The 23030-nt window shown below is 41.4% G+C and overlaps 1 protein-coding gene across 3 annotated transcripts in view; it reads right to left on the bottom strand.

Moving 5' to 3' along the window:
• The window catches only part of map3k7cl (map3k7 C-terminal like), a 69680-nt gene extending 47328 nt beyond the window's left edge, over positions 1–22352 (bottom strand). The window contains exons 1-3 of one of the 3 annotated variants that reach the window (XM_052015163.1): positions 22258–22337; positions 10434–10498; positions 9877–9991 (exon numbers count right to left, since the gene is read on the bottom strand). In XM_052015163.1, the coding sequence (XP_051871123.1) occupies positions 9877–9946 (70 nt within the window). In that variant the 5' untranslated portion in view covers positions 9947–9991; positions 10434–10498; positions 22258–22337. Of the gene's footprint in view, positions 1–9876; positions 9992–10433; positions 10499–22257 lie in introns of all 3 variants that reach the window. The other 2 variants (XM_052015162.1, XM_052015165.1) reach the window with 2 other exon arrangements.
• Positions 22353–23030: the final 678 nt, after the last annotated feature.

Below are 23030 nucleotides of genomic sequence, written 5' to 3'. Positions count from 1 at the left end.
TACTTTTCAATCAAAATCACTTAAAAAAAATAAACTGATCCTTATCACTTTTCTGTTCCTCTGTGTACACATTGGCTACGACACTTCCAATATTATCACTGTGTCCGCAGTTTAAAGGAGTGTCATTGGCTGTAAATCACTTTGAGCGCATCCCTTCCTGATGACCTTAACGCATTCTATGCGCGTTTTGAACAAAAGGGAAGTGGATTGTCACCATCCACCCTGACAGCCACCAACGCAGCTGAACCTCTGATCACAGTGGAGGAAGTAAGATCAGTCTTCCGGAGAGTGAACACGAGGAAAGCACCTGGCCCAGATGGTGTCCCGGGCCGCGTGCTCAGATCTTGTGCTGATCAGCTGGCAGAAGTATTTGTGGACATATTCAACCTCTCCCTGCTTCAATCTCATGTTCCCTCCTGTTTTAAGAAGACCACTATCATCCCGGTACCAAAGAAAAGCAAGGTAACATGCCTCAATGACTACCGACCAGTGGCTCTGTCATCCACCATCATGAAGTGCTTTGAGAGGTTGGTCATGGCACGCATCAACTCCAGCCTCCCAGACAACCTGGACGCATTGCAATTTGCCCATTGGCGAAACAGGTCTACAGCGGATGCCATCTCCCTGGCCCTACACTCAGCTCTGGAGCATCTGGACAGTAAAGACAGCTATGTTAGACTATTGTTTATTGACTACAGCTCTGCCTTCAATACAAAAATTCCAAGCAAGCTTGTCACCAAACTCCGAGACCTAGGACACAACACCTCCCTCTGTAACTGGATCCTTGACTTTCTAACAAACAGACCGCCATCAGTGAGGATAGGCAGCAATACCTCCGGCATGATTATTCTCAACACTGGTGCCCCACAAGGCTGCGTCCTCAGCCCTCTACTCTACTCCCTATACACTCATGACTGTGTGGCCAGATTCTGCTCTAACTCCATCTACAAGTTTGCAGATGATACCACTGTTGTAGGCCGTATTTCAAACAGCGATGAGTCAGAGTACAGGAAGGAGATAGAGAGCTTAGTGGAATGGTGTCATGACAACAACCTTTCCCTCAATGTCAACAAAACAAAAGAGCTGGTCATTGACTTCAGGAAAGGAGGCGGTGTATATGCACCGTCTACATCAATGGTGCTGAGGTCGAGAGGGTTGAGAGCTTCAAGTTCCTGGGTGTGAACATAACCAACAGCCTGTCCTGGTCAAATCACGTAGATGCCACTGCCAAGAAAGCTCACCAGCGCCTCTACTTCCTCAGGAGGCTAAAGAAATTTGGTTTGTCCCCTTTGACTCTCACCAACTTTTACCGATGCACCATAGAAAGCATCCTATCTGGATGTATCACGGCTTGGTACGGCAACTGCTCTGCCCAGGACCGCAAGGAGCTGCAGAGAGTTGTGGACACAGCCTAGCACATCACGGACACCAGCCTCCCCTCCTTGGACTCTGTCTTTACCTCTCGTTGTCTTGGTGTAGCAGCCAGCATAATCAAAGACCCCACCCACCCGGGACATTCTCTCTTCTCTCCTCTTCCATCGGGTAGAAGATACAGGTGCCTGAGGGCATGTACCACCAGACTTAAGGACAGCTTCTACCCCCACTGTGATAAGACTATTGAACGGTTCCCTTATACAATGAGATGGACTATGACCTCACGATCTACCTTGTTGTGGCCTTGCACCTTATTGCACTGCACTTTCTCTGTAGCTGTGACACTTTACTCTATACTGTTACCGTTTTTACTTGTACTACATCAATGCACTTTGTACTAACTCAATGTAACTGCACTGTGTAATGAACTGACCTGTACGATCGGTTTGTAAGACAAGTTTTTCATTGTACCTTGGTACAAGTGACAATAATAAACCAATACCAATACCAATGAAGTCATGAAAAAGTTTAAATAAATACAAGTTTTTGTTTGATGCATGACAACAGATCTCAAAGGGGCACTGTCTTCAAAAATGTGTTTACAGCTACAAATTCTTTTTAATTCCTGTAAATTTCTCAAAGCCACTAATAACTTCAATAAGGAATTCTGCAGAAATATCTTTATTCAGTCTAGTAAGAATGTGGTACTCACTGCAACAAGATTAAAAGCATTGATGCATTCAAGACAGAGCTAAATAAGTATATAAGGAAGAATGGAATAGAAGGATATTCTGATAATGGTTGGGTGAAGAAGAACCTTAGGCTCATAGAGAGACAGGGAAACAGGCCCTTCAACCTGCCAAGTCCACGTTAACTATGAAAAGCCCATCTACACTAATTCTATACTAATTCCATTTTATTCCCCCATTTTCTCCTCCAAATTCTTTCACTTACCTATTACAATGGCTACTTTATCTACCAGCCTGCATGTCTTTGGGCTGTGGGAGGAAACTGGGTCACCTGGAGGAAACACATGTGGTCATAGGGAAAACACATTTGTAGGGAGAGCACTACAAATCAGGATTGAATCTGGGTTGCTGGGTCTACTGGCTGTGCCAGTGTGCCACCCCCAAGAAGGGAAAATGTAATCTCATTAAGCATAAATGCTGGCATGAACCATTTGAGCCAAAAGGTCTGTTGCTGTGGAAAAGTCTCAATATAATTTTGCGAATTCTTTTTCAGCAAAGTTGTTCACCATTACCTCCGAAACCTTATATATCTACTTCCCCAAGTTTTCCCCAGTGGCTTAAAGAACCCAAAAAAATTCTATCACATTATCACACTTGGAAGTACAAATCACAACTGTCAAGACAATATCCATGGAAATTAAAAACATTCTTGATTCTTATGTGGTTCAAGTATCTCTATGAAAAGGTACATCAATTGTCTACTACTGAAACACTGAATAGGAGATACTTACTTTCAAATGGGGATCAGATTAGTTAAATCAATATTCCGAAGAAGGGTTTTTGAATGGAAAGAAACATTAAATCTGTTTCTTTCTATAGATGCTGCCTGACATGCTGAGTGTTTCCCACATTTTCATTTTTTATTCCAGATTTTCAGCATCTGCAGTTTTTTGATTTTCAGTTCAATGAATGAACTTGACAAATTTCTTAAAATATGATTCTCAGAGCTCTGTATAAGTTAGTTACCCTGTGATAGGTGACAGAGACCAGTCAATGTGGACAGCCCAAGTCAGCAAAATGCTTCCCCACTTTTCTTTGACTATGTTGGTGGCACTTCCACCTCCTGGTCAGATGATTCTGGGTTTAAATGCGCCCAAGAGATAAAAGCACAAAAAGCTGTACGTGTGCTCCTGCATAGATGTGAAGGAGTGTTGCACTGTCGTAACTGCCATTGATTGTTTGAAATATTAAATGAAGTCTTCTGAAGACTTGATGTAAAAGATACATTGGCATCACTGAAGAAGAGCTGGGAGTTGATCTTAGTATCCTGGACAATATTGATCTCACTCAACATAAACAAAATGGATTAACTGATCATTTTCACATGACTGATTTTGGGGGGACCTTGCTGTGCTCAATTTGGCTGTTGTTTCCCAGATTTTATGGCATAGTTCAAAACCACTTCTGCTAGCCTATCTAAAGTTCCAGTTGATACTCCATTTATCTATAGTAGATATTGTGGCGACTCACCGTCTAGTCGGGCGAACCGGCTCGGCAGTCGGGTCGCGCGGCGTCGGAGCGACGAGGCCCAAGATGGCGGCGGGCCTCGTCTTTCCGAGTGACGGGGAGAACCCGCGCGCAGGAAAGTCCTGATGACGTAGGACTTACGTCATTGCCGGTTGTTTTGGGCGGGAACATTCTCCCTTAAAGGGTCCGCGCAAGGCGGGAAAATAAACCAGTTCTGTTTGGCAATCCTCCGAGTAGAGTCTTGTTTTATTCCGCGGTAGCAACCGCTACATTGGTGACCCCGACGGTCCAAACGGCTTTTGGACCCGCGGAATGGACGACAGCGCAGCAGCCAACGCAGTGGCCCTCAAGCTGCCCACCTTTTGGACACTTCGGCCCAGCGTCTGGTTTGACCAGGCCGAAGCGCAATTCCACCTTTGGCAGATCACCTCCGACTCCACGAAGTACTACCATGTGGTTAGCTCTCTGGACCAGGAGACAGCCGCCCAGGTTGGAGACTTCATCCAGTCGCCTCCGGAGGAAGATAAGTACCCGGCTTTCAAAGATCTTTTGATCCGGACCTTCGGCCTCTCCCGTCGTGAGTGCGCCGCCTGCTTGCTTCATCTGGATGGCCTGGGGGACAGATCCCCATCCGCCCTAATGAATGAGATGCTGGCATTGGCCGAGGGACACAAGCCATGCCTGATGTTCGAACAGGCCTTCCTCGAACAGCTCCCCGATGACATCCACTTGTTGTTAGCTGACGCCGACTTCAGCAACCCCCGTGAGGTGGCCGCCCGGGCAGATGTCCTGTGGAGGGCCAAGCGCGAGAGCGGTTCGTCCGTCAGTCAAATCACCAGGCCGCCCCCCTAAGCGGCAGCTGGCACAGCCCACGGACCTTGGGGACTGTATCGCCGGTTCTGGGGGGGGTTGTGTGGCGACTCACCGTCTAGTCGGGTGAACCGGCTCGGCAGTCGGGTCGCGCGGCGTCGGAGCGACGAGGCCCAAGATGGCGGCGGGCCTCGTCTTTCCGAGTGACGGGGAGAACCCGCGCGCGGGAAAGTCCTGGTGACATAGGACTTAGGTCATTGCCGGTTGTTTTGGGTGGGAACATTCTCCCTTAAAGGGCCCGCGCAAGGCGGGAAAATAAACCAGTTCTGTTTGGCAATCCTCCGAGTAGAGTCTTGTTTTATTCCGCGGTAGCAACCGCTACAATATAAAATAAATAGAATTTACAAACATTATACTTCATAAATTAATGATTTTAATAAGCATTAAATGTTTTAAAAAGTCACCAATTGTGCAAACCAGGCTGGACCAGGTAGTGTAATTAGGGTTTTAAGGCTTAAAGTTGATCTTGAAGGCAAGGTGATGGGAGGATCAATAATCTTCATTCTAAAATTATTTTTAACAGCTGGGTATGCATTTAAGAAATATTTATAGTATATAATGTGCAATGAGTGATTGAAAAGTTTGTTGTTGGTGATCTCAAATCCAATTACTCAACAAAATCTGTGCACTGATGTTTAATTTAGATTTCTGCTAGAACTACTCAACTCTATAGACTACAGTAGAACCTTAGTTCAAACACAGATGAAAGCTAAAATTGTGAACATGGACTAAAAGTAACTCTCCTTGATGTTAAACCAGTACTTAATCAAATGCAACTTCAAAGAGCTGAAATAAAATTGAAGTCAATGGAATTCAAGAAAACTCTCTCTATAGGCAAGAGCTTGTACAAAAGATGGTTGTGACTTTAGTCATTGGAGGCCACTCAACTGAGTCCCAGGATATTGTTGCAGGGATCCCTTGGAGAAGTCCAAGGCCAAACTGCTTTTACTTGTTTCATCATACTTCCCTCCATTATAAACTCTTATTTGGATCTATTCATAAATGGTGTTCAGTTCCATTTACAACTCATCTGTTAAAAAAGCAAGCAGTCTGTGTCTGCATGCATTAAGACCTGGAAAACATTCACACTGGATTTGGTAAGTGACACATACTGTTTATGTCACACAAGTATAAAGCAATGACCAACTCTAATAGGAGAATTATATCACTTCCCCTTGGCATTCGTTGTCATTGTTACGGTCATATCAAGAGCAGAACAGATGTTGGATATCCTGTAGCATGACACAAGACAGGTGTAATGGAATATTCTCCTGTTGTTTGAATGAATGCAGTTCAAACACTCAAGAGACTCAATACTATCCAGGACAAAAGACCCTACTTGATTAGCATCATATCCAGCACCTTGAGCATTCATTTTCTCTATCATCAGTGAGCCATGGCTGCAATGCGTGCAACTTACAAGATCCACTGCTAAACCTATCAAGGCTTCTTTGATAGAATTTTCCAAACCAGTATCTCCTACAGCTTGGAAGTAAAGAGGAAGAATGCACATGGGAACAATACCACCTCCAGAATCCGTTGAGTTGGAAATGTATTGCCTGGGTCAAAATTCTGGAACTCACTTTCTAACAGCAGTGTGGGAAAACTGCCATATAAACTATGGTAGTTCAAGGCAGCAAACTATCACTTCCTTTTTAAGAGCAATCAGCAATGGGCAATGAATGCTACCCTTGCTAATGACACACATTTCTTATGCATGAATTAAAAAGATAAGACGCACTGATTGATAAAAGCACAGAGCAACTTGATAATGAATGAAACACAGACCTTGGCAATCAGTGAAAGGATTCAGTGAAACAAACCTTGGCACTGAGTGAGAAAACTACGATACTGATACTAGGTGAGAGGGAATCTGGAATGAGGCAAAAATGAACCTGGTATTAAGCGAGGTGTGTGTGTGTGTGTGTGTGTGTGTGTGTGTGTGTGTGTGTGTGTGTGTGTGTGTGTGTGTGTGTGTGTGTGTGTGTGTGTGTGTGTGTGTGTGTGTGTGTGTGAGAGAGAGAGAGAGAGAAAGACAGAGAGAGTGAGGGAGAGAGACAGACAAGCACACGCATGCATAATACTGCAAGAGAAAAGGCCCTGTCATGGAAATACCATGACACATAGAGTGTGGCTATGGCATTTGGTGAGATACACTCTGGCCCTGAGTCATTCACAACCTGGCACTGGTTAAGAGAAAAACCTGACACTGTGCAAGAGAGAGGGGGATTATGCAAATATCGCTGAGGCAGATCATGGCAATGAGTGAGGGGCAGTGATGCTGAATTAGCAAAACCTTAGCAATGGTGCTGAGTGAGGTAGACCCTATTACAAAGTGAAAGTGGTAATGAACTTTGTTAAAAGAGGTTGGACCCAAAACACGAGAGAGCACTGATTTGGAAACAATTTGGTGCAGAGTCAGGAACTCTGGCATTGGCATTCAGTGAGAGGAACCCTGGAAATGACACCAAGTGAGAGAAACCCTGGCATTAGATTAAAGAGAATCTGATACTAATTCACAGTGACCCTCAAACCGTGTGATAGAAATTCTGGCATTGAGACAGCCTGGCATTGAGTCAGATAGATCCTGGCACTAAAAGCTAGGAGAGAAACACTGGCACTGTGTCTCTCTGAGAAAGATATCAGCACTTAATAAAAGTTTCATGGCTACATCTCCTGGCTGATCTGTCCAGTGTCTGTCAGACGTATACATTCTGCGTGCATCCAACTTGAACTTAGATGAGCCCGTATGCACTTTGGAGTTCAGTCCACTGAACAAGATGGTATCCTGACATTGAGTGAAGGACTCAAACACTGAGTAAGAGAGGGTTCCTGACACATATACAGTTGTAGTAAGTTAAGTTAGTTGCAAGATTACTGCCATGGGTAGGGCATTTTAGCTGCTTCAATATTCTTCCTCCATTCTCCCCTTGGACTTTACTAGCTTTGCGCCCACTGTAAGTTGAGACCCCACGCTTGATACTGGTCTATGTTTTTCCATTCATTGCCCCTTGCCTTGTGTGTTGGACAGGGTGTCCGACCTTCTTGTGAAGCATAAACCATTTCAGCTTCCTTTATCACAGACACCTAACAAAGATTTGTGAGTTCCCATTTCTTGAGTGTTTGCTGCTTAACAAAACTGTTGGCCTGGTACTCAGTTCGCAAAACATCCCTTGCAGCAATTCCCTTTGATTGTCATTGACATTAAAAATTTCATTTGCATGCAATTTCCTACCACTGATGCATTCTAACCATGCTGTTAAATTGACAGAGGAAAATTGTACAATATATGCATTTCAGTTAAACTCCAACCTGCTTATAGTTATTCAGGTGTAAACAATAGGATAACATAATCAGCCAGTCTCTAACTTGGTATTTAATGAGAAAAGTCCATGCACTGAGTGAATCAAGCACTGAGATGGAGTCACCTGACATCGGCATTGGGTGAGATAGATCATAACACTGAGTGAAAGCGACCATGCTACTGAACAAAACTGATTCCTCATGCAATAATTGATTGTGCTGTTGAATGAAGGAGGTCTAAGCAATGACACTGATTGAACATCTGTGCTACACTAGCCTCCAGTCTGAAGACCCTGGCTATTAACACTGTTTATGAGTGACTTTGGCATTAACAATAAGGGAGAAACAACTTGCAACAGAGTCAGAGATACCTGGTGATGAGTGAGACAGAATTTAGGATTACCTGAAAGAAGCCTTTGATTTATACTGAATGACAATGACCTTAATACTGAATTAAATGTACTGTGGAACTGAATCACAACTCTGCACTATGACACACCCAAACACACAGAGAGAGACACACCCTTGGAAGCTAAGACTGAGATATACTCTGGCATTGAGACTGAAAGACATCTTGTTACAGAAACACAACTTCATACAAAAAACAGACAGGCCTGGCATTGAGACTGAGACATACCTCACACTGATCAGGTGGGGACCCAACACTCATGTTAATTGGCATATTGGCACTAAGGAGAGTCAAAAGCACTTTACATGTAATTAATTCAATTCGAGTGTAATAACTGTTGTTAGTTTAGTAAACAGAGTACTCGTTTTCTGCAAAGTATTGTGTCACAAATGCATAGTCAGTTAATCTAATTTCCATTCACTGAGGACAAGATAAGTTTTTGGACTGATTGTAAGTCAGGCAATATGAGAAAGTTCTGTAACTGAGTGAAGGCATCATGGCATTCAGCTAAAAGGCACATAAAATGACCACAGACCAGGACATTTGAGTGCAACAAGAGAGGCATTGATGCTTTTTATCCTAGCATTGACATGAAACCTCATTAGTAATTTTTCCAATGACTCTTCTTTACATCTACTTATTTTTGACTTTATTGCTGCAGTACAAGTTTTCTCTTATCTATTATGTTACATAATAAAGGTTCCAACACCTGGTCTGGTCATGGTGAAACACAATGTTCAGCCTCTCGCTATTGTACCGTGCCCCCAAATCTCACAAAAGTCAACCTCAGCCTTAAATATATTTGCACAACAGTGATCGTGAGTGAAAGCTTGCCATGAAAATTAAAAGATATAGGTACCCATGGGAACTGAGAGGCCAATTTCTTTATATAGATGTGAAAGATCTACTGGTTCCATATTAAACGGTTGTTGCAAGTTCAGAACCAGACTGGCTTCCTTCACCCATTTGAAGAGGGAATGGAGTATTTGGCCAATAAGCTGCCATTACCATTGTTTCAAATAAAGGTCCAAAACCTTTTAAGCAAAATCACTGTCACACTTGAAAGGAAGTTTATGCAAAGTGCATAATGGGCAGAGATACTACAATGTGGAACTCTTTACTATTTTCCAGTTCTTGTTTGATATGTAATAATAACATAAATAATTTGGAATAAGAATTTTGTTCACATCTGCTATCACCTCAAATAAAATAAATTGCCATACGTAATTCTGAATTGGTTGACTGGCTCTCCTGGATTTATTTATAAATGAAGCACACTGAAGCAGGAAAAAGAAAAAAAAGTTGATGTAGTCATCACAAAATAAATTGGATTGATGATTGAACCAAAGTCAATTATCATGTACAATTAATCACTGTTATTTGTTGCACATATAGAAACTATTATCATTTCTATGTCTCAAGAAAATATGAGAAATACAAATTGTTTTAATCATCAGTTCTTCAACAGTGGTTGTATTCTAGTAATTCAACACTAATTATTGTTTTATTATTCTATTTCCCATGTGTATAAAACATACATCATTTTCAAGACTCTTTTATTTCTTGAAGTAAAATATTTTGTAAGTTGTCTCTTTATAATATTACTGTTCAGATTTATAAAGGCAGAAATGTTGACTGAAGGATTGCATGATATATATAAGTCTATTCATCTTGACATTAAGTAACTGAAAGGCATTATCATACCTGTAAGGTCATCTAGGCTCAGGGAAATATGAACAGGTTTATCTGAAGGTAGCCTTCTTGTGGTAATCATATGGCCAATGGTACTAGAGGTCTGACGGTAGTTTCTGTTCTTACGCTGTGAGGAAAGATTGATAGTGTAATTCAGTAAAATTTTCTGTATTTACTAAGAAAGCCTTTGAAGCACTGGGCATGTAAAGTGCCATCATTCTGCTGAAACAATGTCTGCTAAACAGAACCTAATCCCTTCTAATCCCAAATGTAGAAGTAGAAGGTTGTGAAAGTAATGTTAATTATAACCTTTAATGATAAAACAGGAGTAGAAAACATCAGAGTTCACTGAATTTTCGATAACTTCAAAAACTTACAGCCATGTATTCTATTTATTGGACAGAATTTATCAAAGATCAAGACAACACAAGTTAGTTGCCAGTCATCACAAAGCCAAGCCTAATAGACAATAAAACTTACACAAAACCAAATGCAAACTATTGTTTCCTTTGTTATAAAAACACAATTCAGATTTAGTGCATGCACACAGACCACACCTTTTGCCTTACCTTCCTCAGTTCTACACCTGCCAACGCAAGGTTCTGGACAGACTTGTCTCTTTCCTGGTCTTTGCCTTGGTGGAGCATTAAAGATCAAATGTGAGACAGAGCACCTGCTGCACAGCAACAAATTGACAGTGTAATAGGCGCTGAAGCAGCTGGTAGGACAGCATGCTGTTACCTGCACTTCCCATGGGTTCTAGGCTCCCCCAGGCCTGCTTTCTGTCAGCTGGACTTCCCCTCCCTTTCCTACTGAAAAAGGCATTGAATTTTACTCACTTACACAAAAGCACAGAAATTCCTCTCTGCGATGTGCCTCCTATCATATTGTTTGCTTTTCATAAACTTAAGAGCACAAATGGTCTTAAAACTAGAAAATGATTGTCAGCATGACCCTGTCTGTCTTAGTTCAATACAGCAAACTCCTTTAAACAACATGACTCCAGTCAGTAAAAATGCCTGTGACCCCAATTAGCTCAGGGTGACATAACTTGTTTGGACTGCAGCTGCAACAGTACGTAAATGTACCATGATGCAGCCTTCCAAACTGAGGCTCTGTGTGCCTGTGCTTCTGCACAATATGACAGAATAGTAGTACACTTGAATGACAGTAATGACAGGTGTCAGCCTCATCTGACACGAAAGTCCTCGACATATTTTGGCATGTTTTCTTCAACTCATATCAAATAACCACATTTCGAGATGCAGCATTCAATTATAGCACTGGTTGCTGAATTTGACAGTCAACCTCCAGCCATAATTTGTCTGTAAAATCAAGGACACTTTCTTAAATATACTGGGGAACTCCAGTTTTATATAACGTAGTGGAGACACTTGCAATGATGGTCATGCCTTAGGAAACTGAAAAACATATTAGATTGGATTAAAAACTAAAGGTTTAAAGCTAGCTGGCTAGATGAGTAATTAATCTTCTGAGGGCCCCAGTAGCTATTTATAATTATCCTTTTTTGTTATATCTCCTCTTCTTTTAGGTTGTCCCAAGCCACATACCATTCCCCAGCAAATTGGGCAGGCAATAAACCTCCTAATGCCATTCTAGAATTGGCTGCTAATAAATGCATGAGAGTGACCTCGTTTGTCTTGTCCTTCAATTTTTCTTCCACATCCATAGGAAGGCACCTAGTACCATCCTTACCTGATTGATTATATTAAAAATTATTGGTCACAGTACCTCATCCTACCAACTCCATTATCAACATACTTTGGCACAAAGTCTAAAAATAATAAAGAATATGCATATTCTAGTTAGCTTGAATAATGACATACATTACTTAAGTTTTTAATGTGCAGTGTTATTAGCTAAATGTCATTTCAATAAGATACTGTTCATCTGTTTGAAATTATTTGTATAACACTAATTAGGCCACAACTAGAGCACTGTAGCCTTTTAGGGTGCCACACTGTATGATATCAAGGCCATGTAAACTGTGAAGAGCACACACTAATATGTCACCAGGCACATGAGACTTCAATTATGAGGAGAGACTTTAGAAGTTGGGATTATTCCAGTCAGAAGAGTTATAGAGCAATACAGCACAGAAACAGGCCCTCTGGCCCAACTCGTCCATGCTGACCACTATGTCCATCAAAGCTAGACGCATTTGCCCACATTTAGCCCATATCCCTCCCACCCTTTCCTATCCATCTACCTGTCTAAGTGCCTTTTAAATATTGTTCCTTTACCTGCTTCAACCACTTCCTCTGGTGGCTTGTTCCGTTTACCCCACCACTCTCTGCATGGAGAGGTTGCCCCTCAAGTCTCTTTTAAATCTTTTCCCTCTCACCTTAGACCTATGCCTTCTAGTTTTTGATTCCCTTTAACTGGGAAAAGGACCGTGCATTCACCCTATCTATGCCCCTCATGATTTTAAACACCTCTATAAGATCATCCCTCAGTCTCCTAATCTCAAGTGAATGAAGTCCAAGCCTACCCAACCTCTCCATATAACTTGAGTTCTGGCAACATCCTTGTAATTTTTCTTTGTACTCTTTCCAGCTTAGTGACATCTTTCCTATAACAATACTCCAGGTGCGGCCTCATCAACATCTTGTACATCTGCAACATAGCATCCCAACACCAAGGCTCAATGCCCTTTCTAATGAAGGCCAGCAGGCCAAACACCTTCTTCACTACAATGTCTACTTATGACTCCACTTTCAGGGAACTATGTAATTATACTCCTAGGTCCTTCTAGAACATAGAACAGTATAGCACAGAACAGGCCCTTCGGCCCACAATGTTGTGCCAACATAGCTAATCCCTCCTACCTACAGAATGCTCGCATTCATGTGCCTATCCAAGCCCCTCTTAAAAGCCCCCAACGAATTTTCCTCCACCACCCTATCAGGCAACACATTGCACACATCCACCACTCTCTCAGTAAAAAAACATACCCCTCACGTCTGTTCTGAACCTACCCCTTCTCACCTTAAATGCATGCCCTCTGATATTGGATCGCTCAATATTGGGAAAAGGATATTGCTTGACCACCCTATTTATGCCCCTCATAATTTTATACACTTCCAACAGATCACCTCTCAGCCTCCACCACTCTAGAGAAAACAGCCCAAGTCTGTTCAGCCTCTCCTGATAGCTCATGCCCTCTAATCCAGGCAGCATCCTAGTAAACCTCCTCTGCACCCTCTCTAAAGCCTCAACATCCTTCCTAAAGTGAGATGATCAGAATTGCACACAATACTCTAAATGCGGCCTAACTAGAGTTCTATAGAGATGCATTATAACTTCTCGTCTCCTATATTCAATACCTCAATTAATGAAAGCAAGCATTCCATAAGCCTTCTTAACCACCCTATCTACCTCTGTAGCCACTTTCAATGAGCCATGGACTTGCACCCCAAAGTTTCTCTGCTCTGTAAAGCCTCTTGACATTAGTCCCACCTAGGTGCAACACCTCACATTTATCTGGGTTAAACTCCATCTGCCATTTCTCTGCTCACATCTGCAACTGATCTGTATCACGCTGTATCCGTCGCCAGTCTTCTACACTATTCATAACTACACCCATCTTGGTATCGTCTGCAAACTTACTAATCCACCCATCAACATACTCATCCAGGTCATTTATATACATCACAAACAGCAGAGGTCCCAGTACAGATCCCTGCAGAACACCACTACTCACAGGCCTCCAGCCCGAATAAGTCCCTTCAACCACCACCCTCTGTCTTCTATGGGCAAGCCAGTTCTGGATCCACACAGCCAATTCTCCACTGACCTCATGCATCCGAACTTTCTTGATTAACCTATTATGTGGGACCTTGTCAAATGCCTTACTGAAGTCTATATTGACTGCTCTACAACTCTCCACTGCCCTACCATTCACTGTGAAAGTCCTACCCTGGTTTGACTTCCCAAAATGCAACACCTTACACTTATCTGAATTGAATGCCATTTGCCATTCCTTGGCCCATTTACCTAGCTGATCAAGATCCCCTTATAATTTCACTGTCTATGAAACCACTTTGGTGTCATCTGCAAACTTACTAGCCATGCCTTGTACATTCCCATCCAAATCATTTATATAAATGATGAACAACAATGGGCCCAGCACCAATTCCTGTAGCACACCACTAGTCACAGGCCTCCAGTCTGAAAAACCACCTTCTCTCATCACCCTCTGCTTCCTACCATCAAGCCAATTATGTACGCATGTCATTAGCACTCCCTGGATTCCACGCGATCTAACCATCCAGACTAGCCTTCCATGCGGGACCTTGTCAAAGAACTTGCTAAAATCCATAAAGACAAATCCACCACCCTTGTTGCCTCTTTAAAAAGCTCTAAAAGAGTTGTGAGACACAATTTCCCACACACAAAGTGTGCTGACTATACCTAATCAGTCCCTGTCTATCCAAATGCTGAAGGATCATGTCCCACAGCAACTTACCCACCACTGATGTCAGCTCACTGGCCTGTCTTTGCTGCCCTTCTTAAATAATGATACAACATTAACCACCCTCCAGTCTTCCAGAACTTCACCTGTGACTAAAGTAAAAAGGCCAAACTGAAAAGGTTAAGGGTGGATTCGAAAGAGGACTTCAAAACCATGAAGCGTTTCAATCTTGGAAACTGTTCTTCTTTGCTTAGTATGTTAAAAGTGTCAGTAGATAAGGTAAACACAAATTTATGACAAAAAAAAGAGGTAATGCAAAGAAAAGACATGAACTGTATGCTTTTATAATCCCCTTATCATCCCCTCAGTACTAATCAACAAGCTTCAAAACCTGGGCCTCAATACCTCCCTCTACAACTGGATCCTCGACTTCCTTATTGGGAGACCACAGTCAGTGCGGTTTGATAGTAACATCTCCTCCTCGCTGACAATCAACACAGGTGCACCTCAAGAATACATACTAAGCCCACTGCTCTACTCTCTCTACACTCATGACTGTTTGGCTAGGCACAGCTCAAATGCTATCTATAAATTCACCACTGTTGTTGGCAGAATCATAGATGGCAATGAGGAGGCGTACAGGAGTGAGATAGATCGGCTGGTTGAGTGGTGTCGCAACAACAACCTAACACTCTATGTCATCCAAGATTCTCGCAAATTTCTACAGATGTACAGTGGAGAGCATTCTGACTGATTGCATCACCGCCTGGTATGGAGGCTCCAATGTCCAAGATCAAAAGAGGCAGCAGACGGTTGTAGACTCAGCCAGCTCTATCACAGACACAACCCTCGCCACCATTGAGGACATCTTCAAGAAGTGGTGCCTCAAGAAGGCGGCATCTATCATTAGGACTCTCACCACCTGGGACATGCCCTCTTCACGTTACTACCATTGGGGATGAGGTACAGGAGCCTGAAGACCCACACTCAACGTTTCAGGAACAGCTTCTTCCCCTCCTCCATCAGATTCCTTAACTGTCCATGAACACTACCTCATTATTCCTCTTTTGCACTATTTTTTTAATTTTGTAACATAGTAATTTTTAAGTCTTGCACTGTACTACCACTGCAAAACGACAAATTTCACGACATATGTCAGTGATAATAAACCTGATTCTGAAATGTGTTTCCTGGAGAAGTGGTGCACAAAAAACAGACAGTTGGAATTTTTCTTATTTACTCAGTTTTTGGGACATGGGCACCACCAGCAAGATCTGCATTTATTGCCTATCCCATGGTGAGGGATCAGCAGTGTATTTCCAAATCAGAATGATGTGAAACTTGAAGACCAATCCATAGTAACCTCCCTAGCTACACTCATCCAGGCAAGTGGAAAGTATTGCATCATGCTCCTGATATGCGTTGTAGGTGATGGAAAGGGTGTCAGGTGAGTGACTTGCCGCAGAATTCCCAGTTTCTGATTTGCTTTTGTAGCCACAGGGCTTATATGGCTGGATCAGCTGCGTTTCTGGTCGACTGTAACCCTAAGGATGTTGATGCCAGGGTAACTGACACTGGATTTGCTGTTGAATGCAGGCAAATGGGACTAGCTCAGGAAGACACCTTGGTCAGCATGGATGAATTGGGCACAAGGGCCTGTTTCCATGCTGTATAACTCTATAACTCTATGAATATGAAAGGCAGATGGTTTGACACTTTCTTGTTGGAAATGATGAAAGTTTAGTACAGATGTGATATGAATGTTGTTACTTAACAGCCCATGCCTAATGTTGTTTAAGTCTTGCCTCCTGCAGGTGTGAACTACTTCATTTTCCAAAGAAGTATGAATGGAATTGAACTTTGCACAATCACCAGTGAACAAACTCCTTCTGATCTTATAATGGATGGAAGTTCACGGTTGGGCCAAGGACACTACTTCAGCAGTTCCTCATGTCAATGTCCTGGACCTGAGAAGATTGGTCTCTAATAACTACAACCATTTTCCTTTGTACAAGGTATCACTCCAACAATGGGGCCTTTTCCCTGGATACCAATTGACTTAAATTGTGCCAGGGCTCCTTGAAACTGGACCTAGTCAAATGCTACCTTGACATCAAAGGCTGTCAACTGTCATCTCACCACTTAAATTCAGAAGTTTTTTTGGGTTCAAAGCTAGAGCTGAATGGATCTGGAAAAAGCCAGACAGGTCATCAGTGAGCTGGTGAATGGTGAGTCAGTCCAGTTTGATAAGTTGACAATGACACTTCCATTGCTTTGCTAATGATTGACAGTAGGCTGAGTGGGTGGTAATTTCCAGGTTGGCACTGTTACTTATGGGGTGTGAGAGCAATCAGTACTGAGCTTTCAGTTTTTCATGATTGATATTAAAGACTCAGATGAAAGATGTGAGTGCAATGTATCCAAGTTTGGTGATAATACAAAGCCTGTTTTCTTTTTACTACCTCAATGTAATTATGTATGGCATGATCTGTCTGGATGGTATGCAAAACAAAAGTGTATTTCAGTATATGTGACAGTAATAAACCAATACCAGGTAATCAGTCTACAAATGGTTTCAGACAAGTTAAGTGAAGGGGAAAGAAGGAACCAGGTGAAGTATAATGCGGGCAATTGTTAGGTTATAAACTTTGGTAATAAAAATGGGGAAAGAAAGTTTTTTTCAATGGTGAGGAACTATTAAATGTCGATTTTCAGGAGGATTCTGGTCACTGGCTCATGAGACACAAAAAGTTAACATACAGGTACAGAATGCATTTAGAAAGGCAAATTAAGAAACAAAACTAAAAAAAAGGTATTGCTAAACTTGTGCGGGGCTTGGTGAGACTTCATTTAGATGGGTGTGTCCAGTTTTGGTCACGGTACCTAAAGAAGGATGTGGATGCCTTGGAGTCAGTGCAGTGAACATTTATTAGATTGATTGCGATGATGAGGGAAGATGTCCCGTGAAGGCTAATTGAATGTGATTGATCTATAACTGATAAGAGTTTGTAAAGAAAGACCTGACATAAAGGATTCTGTGAAGGGTTGTCTAAGTGATACTGAGAGGAGGCTGTTGGTGGAAGAGTCTAGAAACAGGGAATATAGATTGAAAATAAGGAGGTCACCATTTGGAACTCTGATGAGGTGCAACTTCTTTACATGGAGAGTTATTAGTCTTTGGAATTCTCAACCTCAATGAGTTCAGTTATTGATTAATTCAAAGCTGAGTTCAATAAATGCTTGGACACCAAGGAAATCAGAAAATATTGATCTTGAGAGACGAAATGGTCTGGAAGCAAAGATCAGCTAGATTTTTATTGAATGGTGGATCAGGCTTGTGACATTATCTTGCCTGCTTCTGCTTCTACTTCTTGAGCTCATTGTTTTAAGATAGTAGAGTCAATATTAAATTTCAAAGGAAAATTAGTTATGTACCTGAAGAATAAAGAATTGCAGAACTATGGGGATAAAGCAGGAGAATTGGGCTAAAGATCAGGTCAGCAGAAAGATGATCAAATGGGTTTCTGAACTGTATCATTCCATGATTCACTGAATTATATTTCTAAGACCCTAAGTAACCCTTACTGACCTCAAAGGGCTAAATTTTTACTTCATCTCCATCATTTGCAGGCTGTGTTCATTGAAGTCATTGGTACCCGATGAGGAGTTGCAAAATGTTGTAATAGTATGTAGATGGGGACATTGAGTGAGTCATGTTCAGCGCTTGAAAACTTTGCTGCTGAACTTTGTCCCCATGGAGTGCAAAGTGATCCCAATGTCAATTGGAGTCTGTTTAGCCTCTATCCTGAACTGGAAAAGGATACAGTGAACCAATAGGGAAGGCACATTAGTAAACACTTCCCATTCCATGTTCAAAAGGTAGATGAAAGAGAAGTGTTCCTGAACATCATGACATTGCATGAGAAGCACTTTCTTTGTCACAATGGTCAGCTATTTTCTTTGCACTGATCACAACCAATATTGAACTTTACATGAATACTTTAGAAGATTGCTGCTCTAGATATCCTTAACATGCTTCAGGTAAATCACTGGATTACTATGATAGTGTTGGCCAGTATATCAGCTGTTAATCACGTGTAGCTAATTGAGAATCTAAATGTGCATATTGCAGTTTTTGATTAGCAAATAAAAATAAAACATAAGAATCTAACATAAAATTGAATTAAATATGCAAATGAAAAGTAGGCTAATATTTGATAGTAGGGAGTAGTTAGTTGGAAAATTAAATCCATTTTAAGCACTACATGATTTAATAGCTCCAGTATTTAGATGCATACATTCAATATCTCAAAGCAAGTAGGATTGATACAATTTGAGCACAATATAGAAGCAGTGAAATCACTCTGCTTTTTGCACATTGTGTTCCAATGTAAAGTCCATGGAAATGTAATGAATCTTCAGTTGGCTTTGTGCTTGGCAGTTCTCATGCTATTTTTTAAAATATATCATCCACTTATTTATTTTTGCTTTGTGAGCAGTGGGAAACAAAAATAGATATCAAATAAATTTATTATTTAATGGGTCTGTGATCTTGTTCCAGCAACAGTGACCTTGGATTACTATTGCTGGAATCTTTATGCATCACTTTTCATCCTTGAGTGTTTCCAGCAGGAATCTGCACATTACCCAGATGGTAATATTTAATTATTAACCTGGTTTTAACCTGTGAATTCAAAATTGCAAGGTTAACCATCATTTCACCTGCTGATTCCTGCTGTTCAACCAAACACTGTATGTCACAGCAATTTATCCTAGAGTTGGCAGGTTGCACTCTGTTCATCTAAAGCACACCGCCTAACAAGCCAGGGAACGGCAGCTGTTCATGCGTTGGCCAGCCCAGCTGGAAATGAAAGGTTGATCGTGGGAAGAAGTCATTGAGGAAAAGGATTTTAAAAATTAACATGTATTACAGTGTGAGAGTGTATTAGATAACATTGACATTTCTTTGAATGAAAGATTTTTTTAGATAAATGGATAAGGTTTACCAAAAATAACTGAAATGAGCCAGTGTATACTCTTTGCTCCACTCTGCTCACAGATTTTCTGTCACTCTTCAGTGCACTGAGTTGGATCAGGTCCATGTGCTCAAGTTGCTGCTTCCAATCTCATGTATTCCTCATCACCTACTGTCACTTGAAACATCTTCTTATCTGTACTAATCCTCTGAATTGATCTCTCCCTTCTTTACCCAGCTTTAAATATGCTTCTGGGTTTCACTCTCATTGCACTATGTTCCTCAGTTAGTCCACACTATTAGCATCTGCAGCTACTGCAGATTAACCTTGTGGCCACTGGTTTACTCTCTGATTCTGGGTTCCAGAGGATCCAGAGATTGATGAGTTCACTGGAATTTGTTGTAAACGTTTGCCATTAGCTAGGTCAGCTATTATTACTCATCCCAGGTCAGCTCTGAATGGAATGGCTTGTGAAGTGAGGGCAATTAAGAGTCAAACACACTGCTGTGGGTCCGGAGTCACACTGGGTTAGACTGAACAGAATTCCTTCCCCAAAGGACATCAAGAGAACCAGATGGGATTTCACAAAAATCCATTAGTTTCATTAATTGAATCTTAGCTTTGGATTCTTTGGGCTCCTTCATTCATAGTTCACCACTTTCTTTTCCCTTTACATGTAAACATCTCACTCCAAAATACAGCCCCCCCCCAACTTATCTACCTTGTGTAGACTCCCCACTCCCACTGTCTTCATCACTGACAAGGCCTGTTCCCATATAATTTTCACCAAAATCTCCCTATCCTTGAACAACCTCTTTATTCAGCTACTTCCGTTGGAAGTTAAAGAAAAACTCTCCCACTGATTACTTGCACCAGCGCTGGGAAGAAAAAAAAATGCTGCAGATGCTATAAGTCTGAAAAAAAAACAGAAAATGTAGTATCTCCTTGTCTATTTCAGATTTTCAGTAAGTGTAGTCTTCTGCCTCTCACAGTTCCAGCATTGTTTTGTTTTCTCTCTTCTCTGTCCTCTATTTTCATCTCCTCCAAAAAGATCAGCTATGATTGACAAGCTTTCACATCCTCACTCAGTCAGCACCACCACCACTTGCACCATTCAGATTCTCATGGACTCTATCCTATTAAACCCTTTGATCTCCACCCCTCCCCTTTCTCTGCTTGTTTTCTAACTTTAAATAGTTCTGATGAAAGGTGATTGACCTGAAACATGAAACCTGCTTCTCTCTCTCTTGACCAACTGAGAACTTTTGGCATTTTCTGATTTTACTTGCAACAGCCATCCCTGTCCCAAATGTCTAATTTATGACCCTCTGATACCACTGAAGCTGATTTGCTCAAGTATGTCTTCACATCTACTTTGACGTCATTGTCTCCACCAAATCCTGCACTGTGTCCTATCCCAGTCATTCTTCAGAATGGGTCTATTTTATGCCCCCTCAGGAGATAAACACTCAGATCTGGCTTAATCCCTTGTGACTTAATTACATCTGGCATAATCTCCCACTATTAGATCATACTGGAGACCAAAGTTCACCGTAGATCCTCTTCTCTGCTAATGACCAAGTAGTTAAACTCATCTTCCTATTGCCTCCTGTTCTAAGAAGTGAAAGGAACTCTTGGATTTCTTTCTCACCATGACAGCAAGCATCAATTCAGTTGCCTTCACTGCATTCCTGAACTCTTGTCTATCTCTGAAGGGACAGATAAATATCTAAATCAGGATGGTTTGTTAGTTGGAGATTATTATGTTCTTATGTTCCTGCTGATTACATTTTCATTGGTAACACATACAACTGGTCCCTGAATGACATCTTATGCTTATGATAGCTGGCTTTAAGCTCCAACCACCTTGCAACCACTAAAGCCACCACATTGTGCCCAAGGCTAAACCAGACTGCTCATATTCTCTGCTTCTTATTATCAAGCTGGATTTCAGAATTCACATTCTCTCCAACATGGGGAACAACAAGTTCCATCTTTAAAATATTCCCTGCCTCATCACATGCAGCATCAAAACTCCCATCCACATGTCTGCCATCTCCAGACTCATTTGCTCCCATTGAGCTTCCTCTCCTCCATCTTCATTTCCCTATACTACATGATCTAGCTTGCTGGCTACCACCAACTCAGACCATTCACATCTTCTTAAAACCCTTCTCCCTATGTTAAATCTGTCCACAATTTCACTTCTCCCTACTGCTGTAACCCTCTCGTGCCCAACAAAAACTACTTCTATGGCCTTTTACTTACTCTTTCTCTCATTCTGTGCCTTCAGCTGTCCCAATTTCAATAACCATTTACCTTACATTTCCCCTCACCATTGACCAATATCATGTTCATTATTCTTAATCTTTCCCTCTGGCTCAGTCTTACTTTCTTGCGATTCTGCAAGGCACCTTCGGACATTTTTCAATGTTGAAGATGCAGTAAAGATTGTTTACAAATTCTTAACTGCCCCAAAAACTTGAGGGGTAGTGTAAGCTCGTGGTTTGTCCAAGAATGTGTTAAGGATTTGTGATTGTTATACTCATGGCTTCACTCGCCAGATTATTTCCCATATAAATGAAAGCTGTTTACACCTTGACCTGGTCTGTAACAATCAGCTGGTCATTATCAAGCTCCAGTATTTACTCACGTAATTACTCAGTGGATTGAGCCTTCAATGTGCTGTACTCTGTTGCCGCTGGAGAATTTAACACAGTGCATAAATAATAAAAATTATCATGTTCACTATCTGAAAATTAAGACAAAAATGCCATCCGTAAATAAAAAATATGCATTATATACAGCATTAGTTTTAACCAATAGCAAAAGACCAAGAGTAAATGTTCAGCAGCCTAGTTCTCTTTGGTCTGTGTTCACAGTACACAAACTCTTCTGAATGGCAATATTGCAAAAAAACCCACTAGTTCTCTCAGTAGAAACACACTATCAAAACCCATAGTGCGTCTTTATTTTACTTACCTTTCTTTTCCTCTTTGGTTTACCCTCCTACTACGTGCATATGTTCTTTGTCTCTCGGTCCAAACCTAGTAAGGAAGTGCTGCAAGGGGTTTCAATCAGTTATGACCAGAGTGGTTTCAGAGAACCAAATGATCACATGGTTACTCAAGTGTTGCTCACCAAGCTGGAAGCATTATTTGCTGTCCTCTAGTGGCAGACTAGAGTCAATACTCACATTTCCCAAATTTCCAAATCTTCCCCCACTCACTGTTCTCTTTTAATGTTATGCTCCAATGAATTGCATTGGTATTGCATAAAATCTCAACTCTTTTTTATTTATTTATCTATCTATCTATCTATCTATCTATCTATCTATCTATCTATCTATCTATCTATCTATCTATCTATTTATTTATTTATAAAATAACTTCCTCTTGTCATTCCAAGCAAAGTTTATAAGTAAAATGATATCCATAAGTCTCAATGACGTAATATTGACTGGAAACACTGAGCAGATCAGGCAGGTGGAAAAGGGAACAGAGTTAATGTTTCAGGTCAAAACAATGCAGCCTAACCTGCTGAGTGTTTCCAGCATTTTCTGTTCTTATTTCAGATTTTCAGCATCTGCAGATTTTTAAAATTTTAATTGACCTAGAAATTCTATCACTGGTGAAGGAGATTGGAATGGGCTCAAGACTGAGATGGTAAATCCGTAATGCAGATGCTTTCAACTGCCAAATTCCCCATCCTTGGGCCATATGTATGATAGTGAATATCCTGGGACCAGTATCTAA

Source organism: Pristis pectinata, chromosome 4 (genome assembly GCF_009764475.1).
Source record: "Pristis pectinata isolate sPriPec2 chromosome 4, sPriPec2.1.pri, whole genome shotgun sequence".
NCBI classification, from domain to species: Eukaryota; Metazoa; Chordata; class Chondrichthyes; order Rhinopristiformes; family Pristidae; genus Pristis; species Pristis pectinata.
This window is presented reverse-complemented; position numbering and strand designations above follow the sequence as displayed.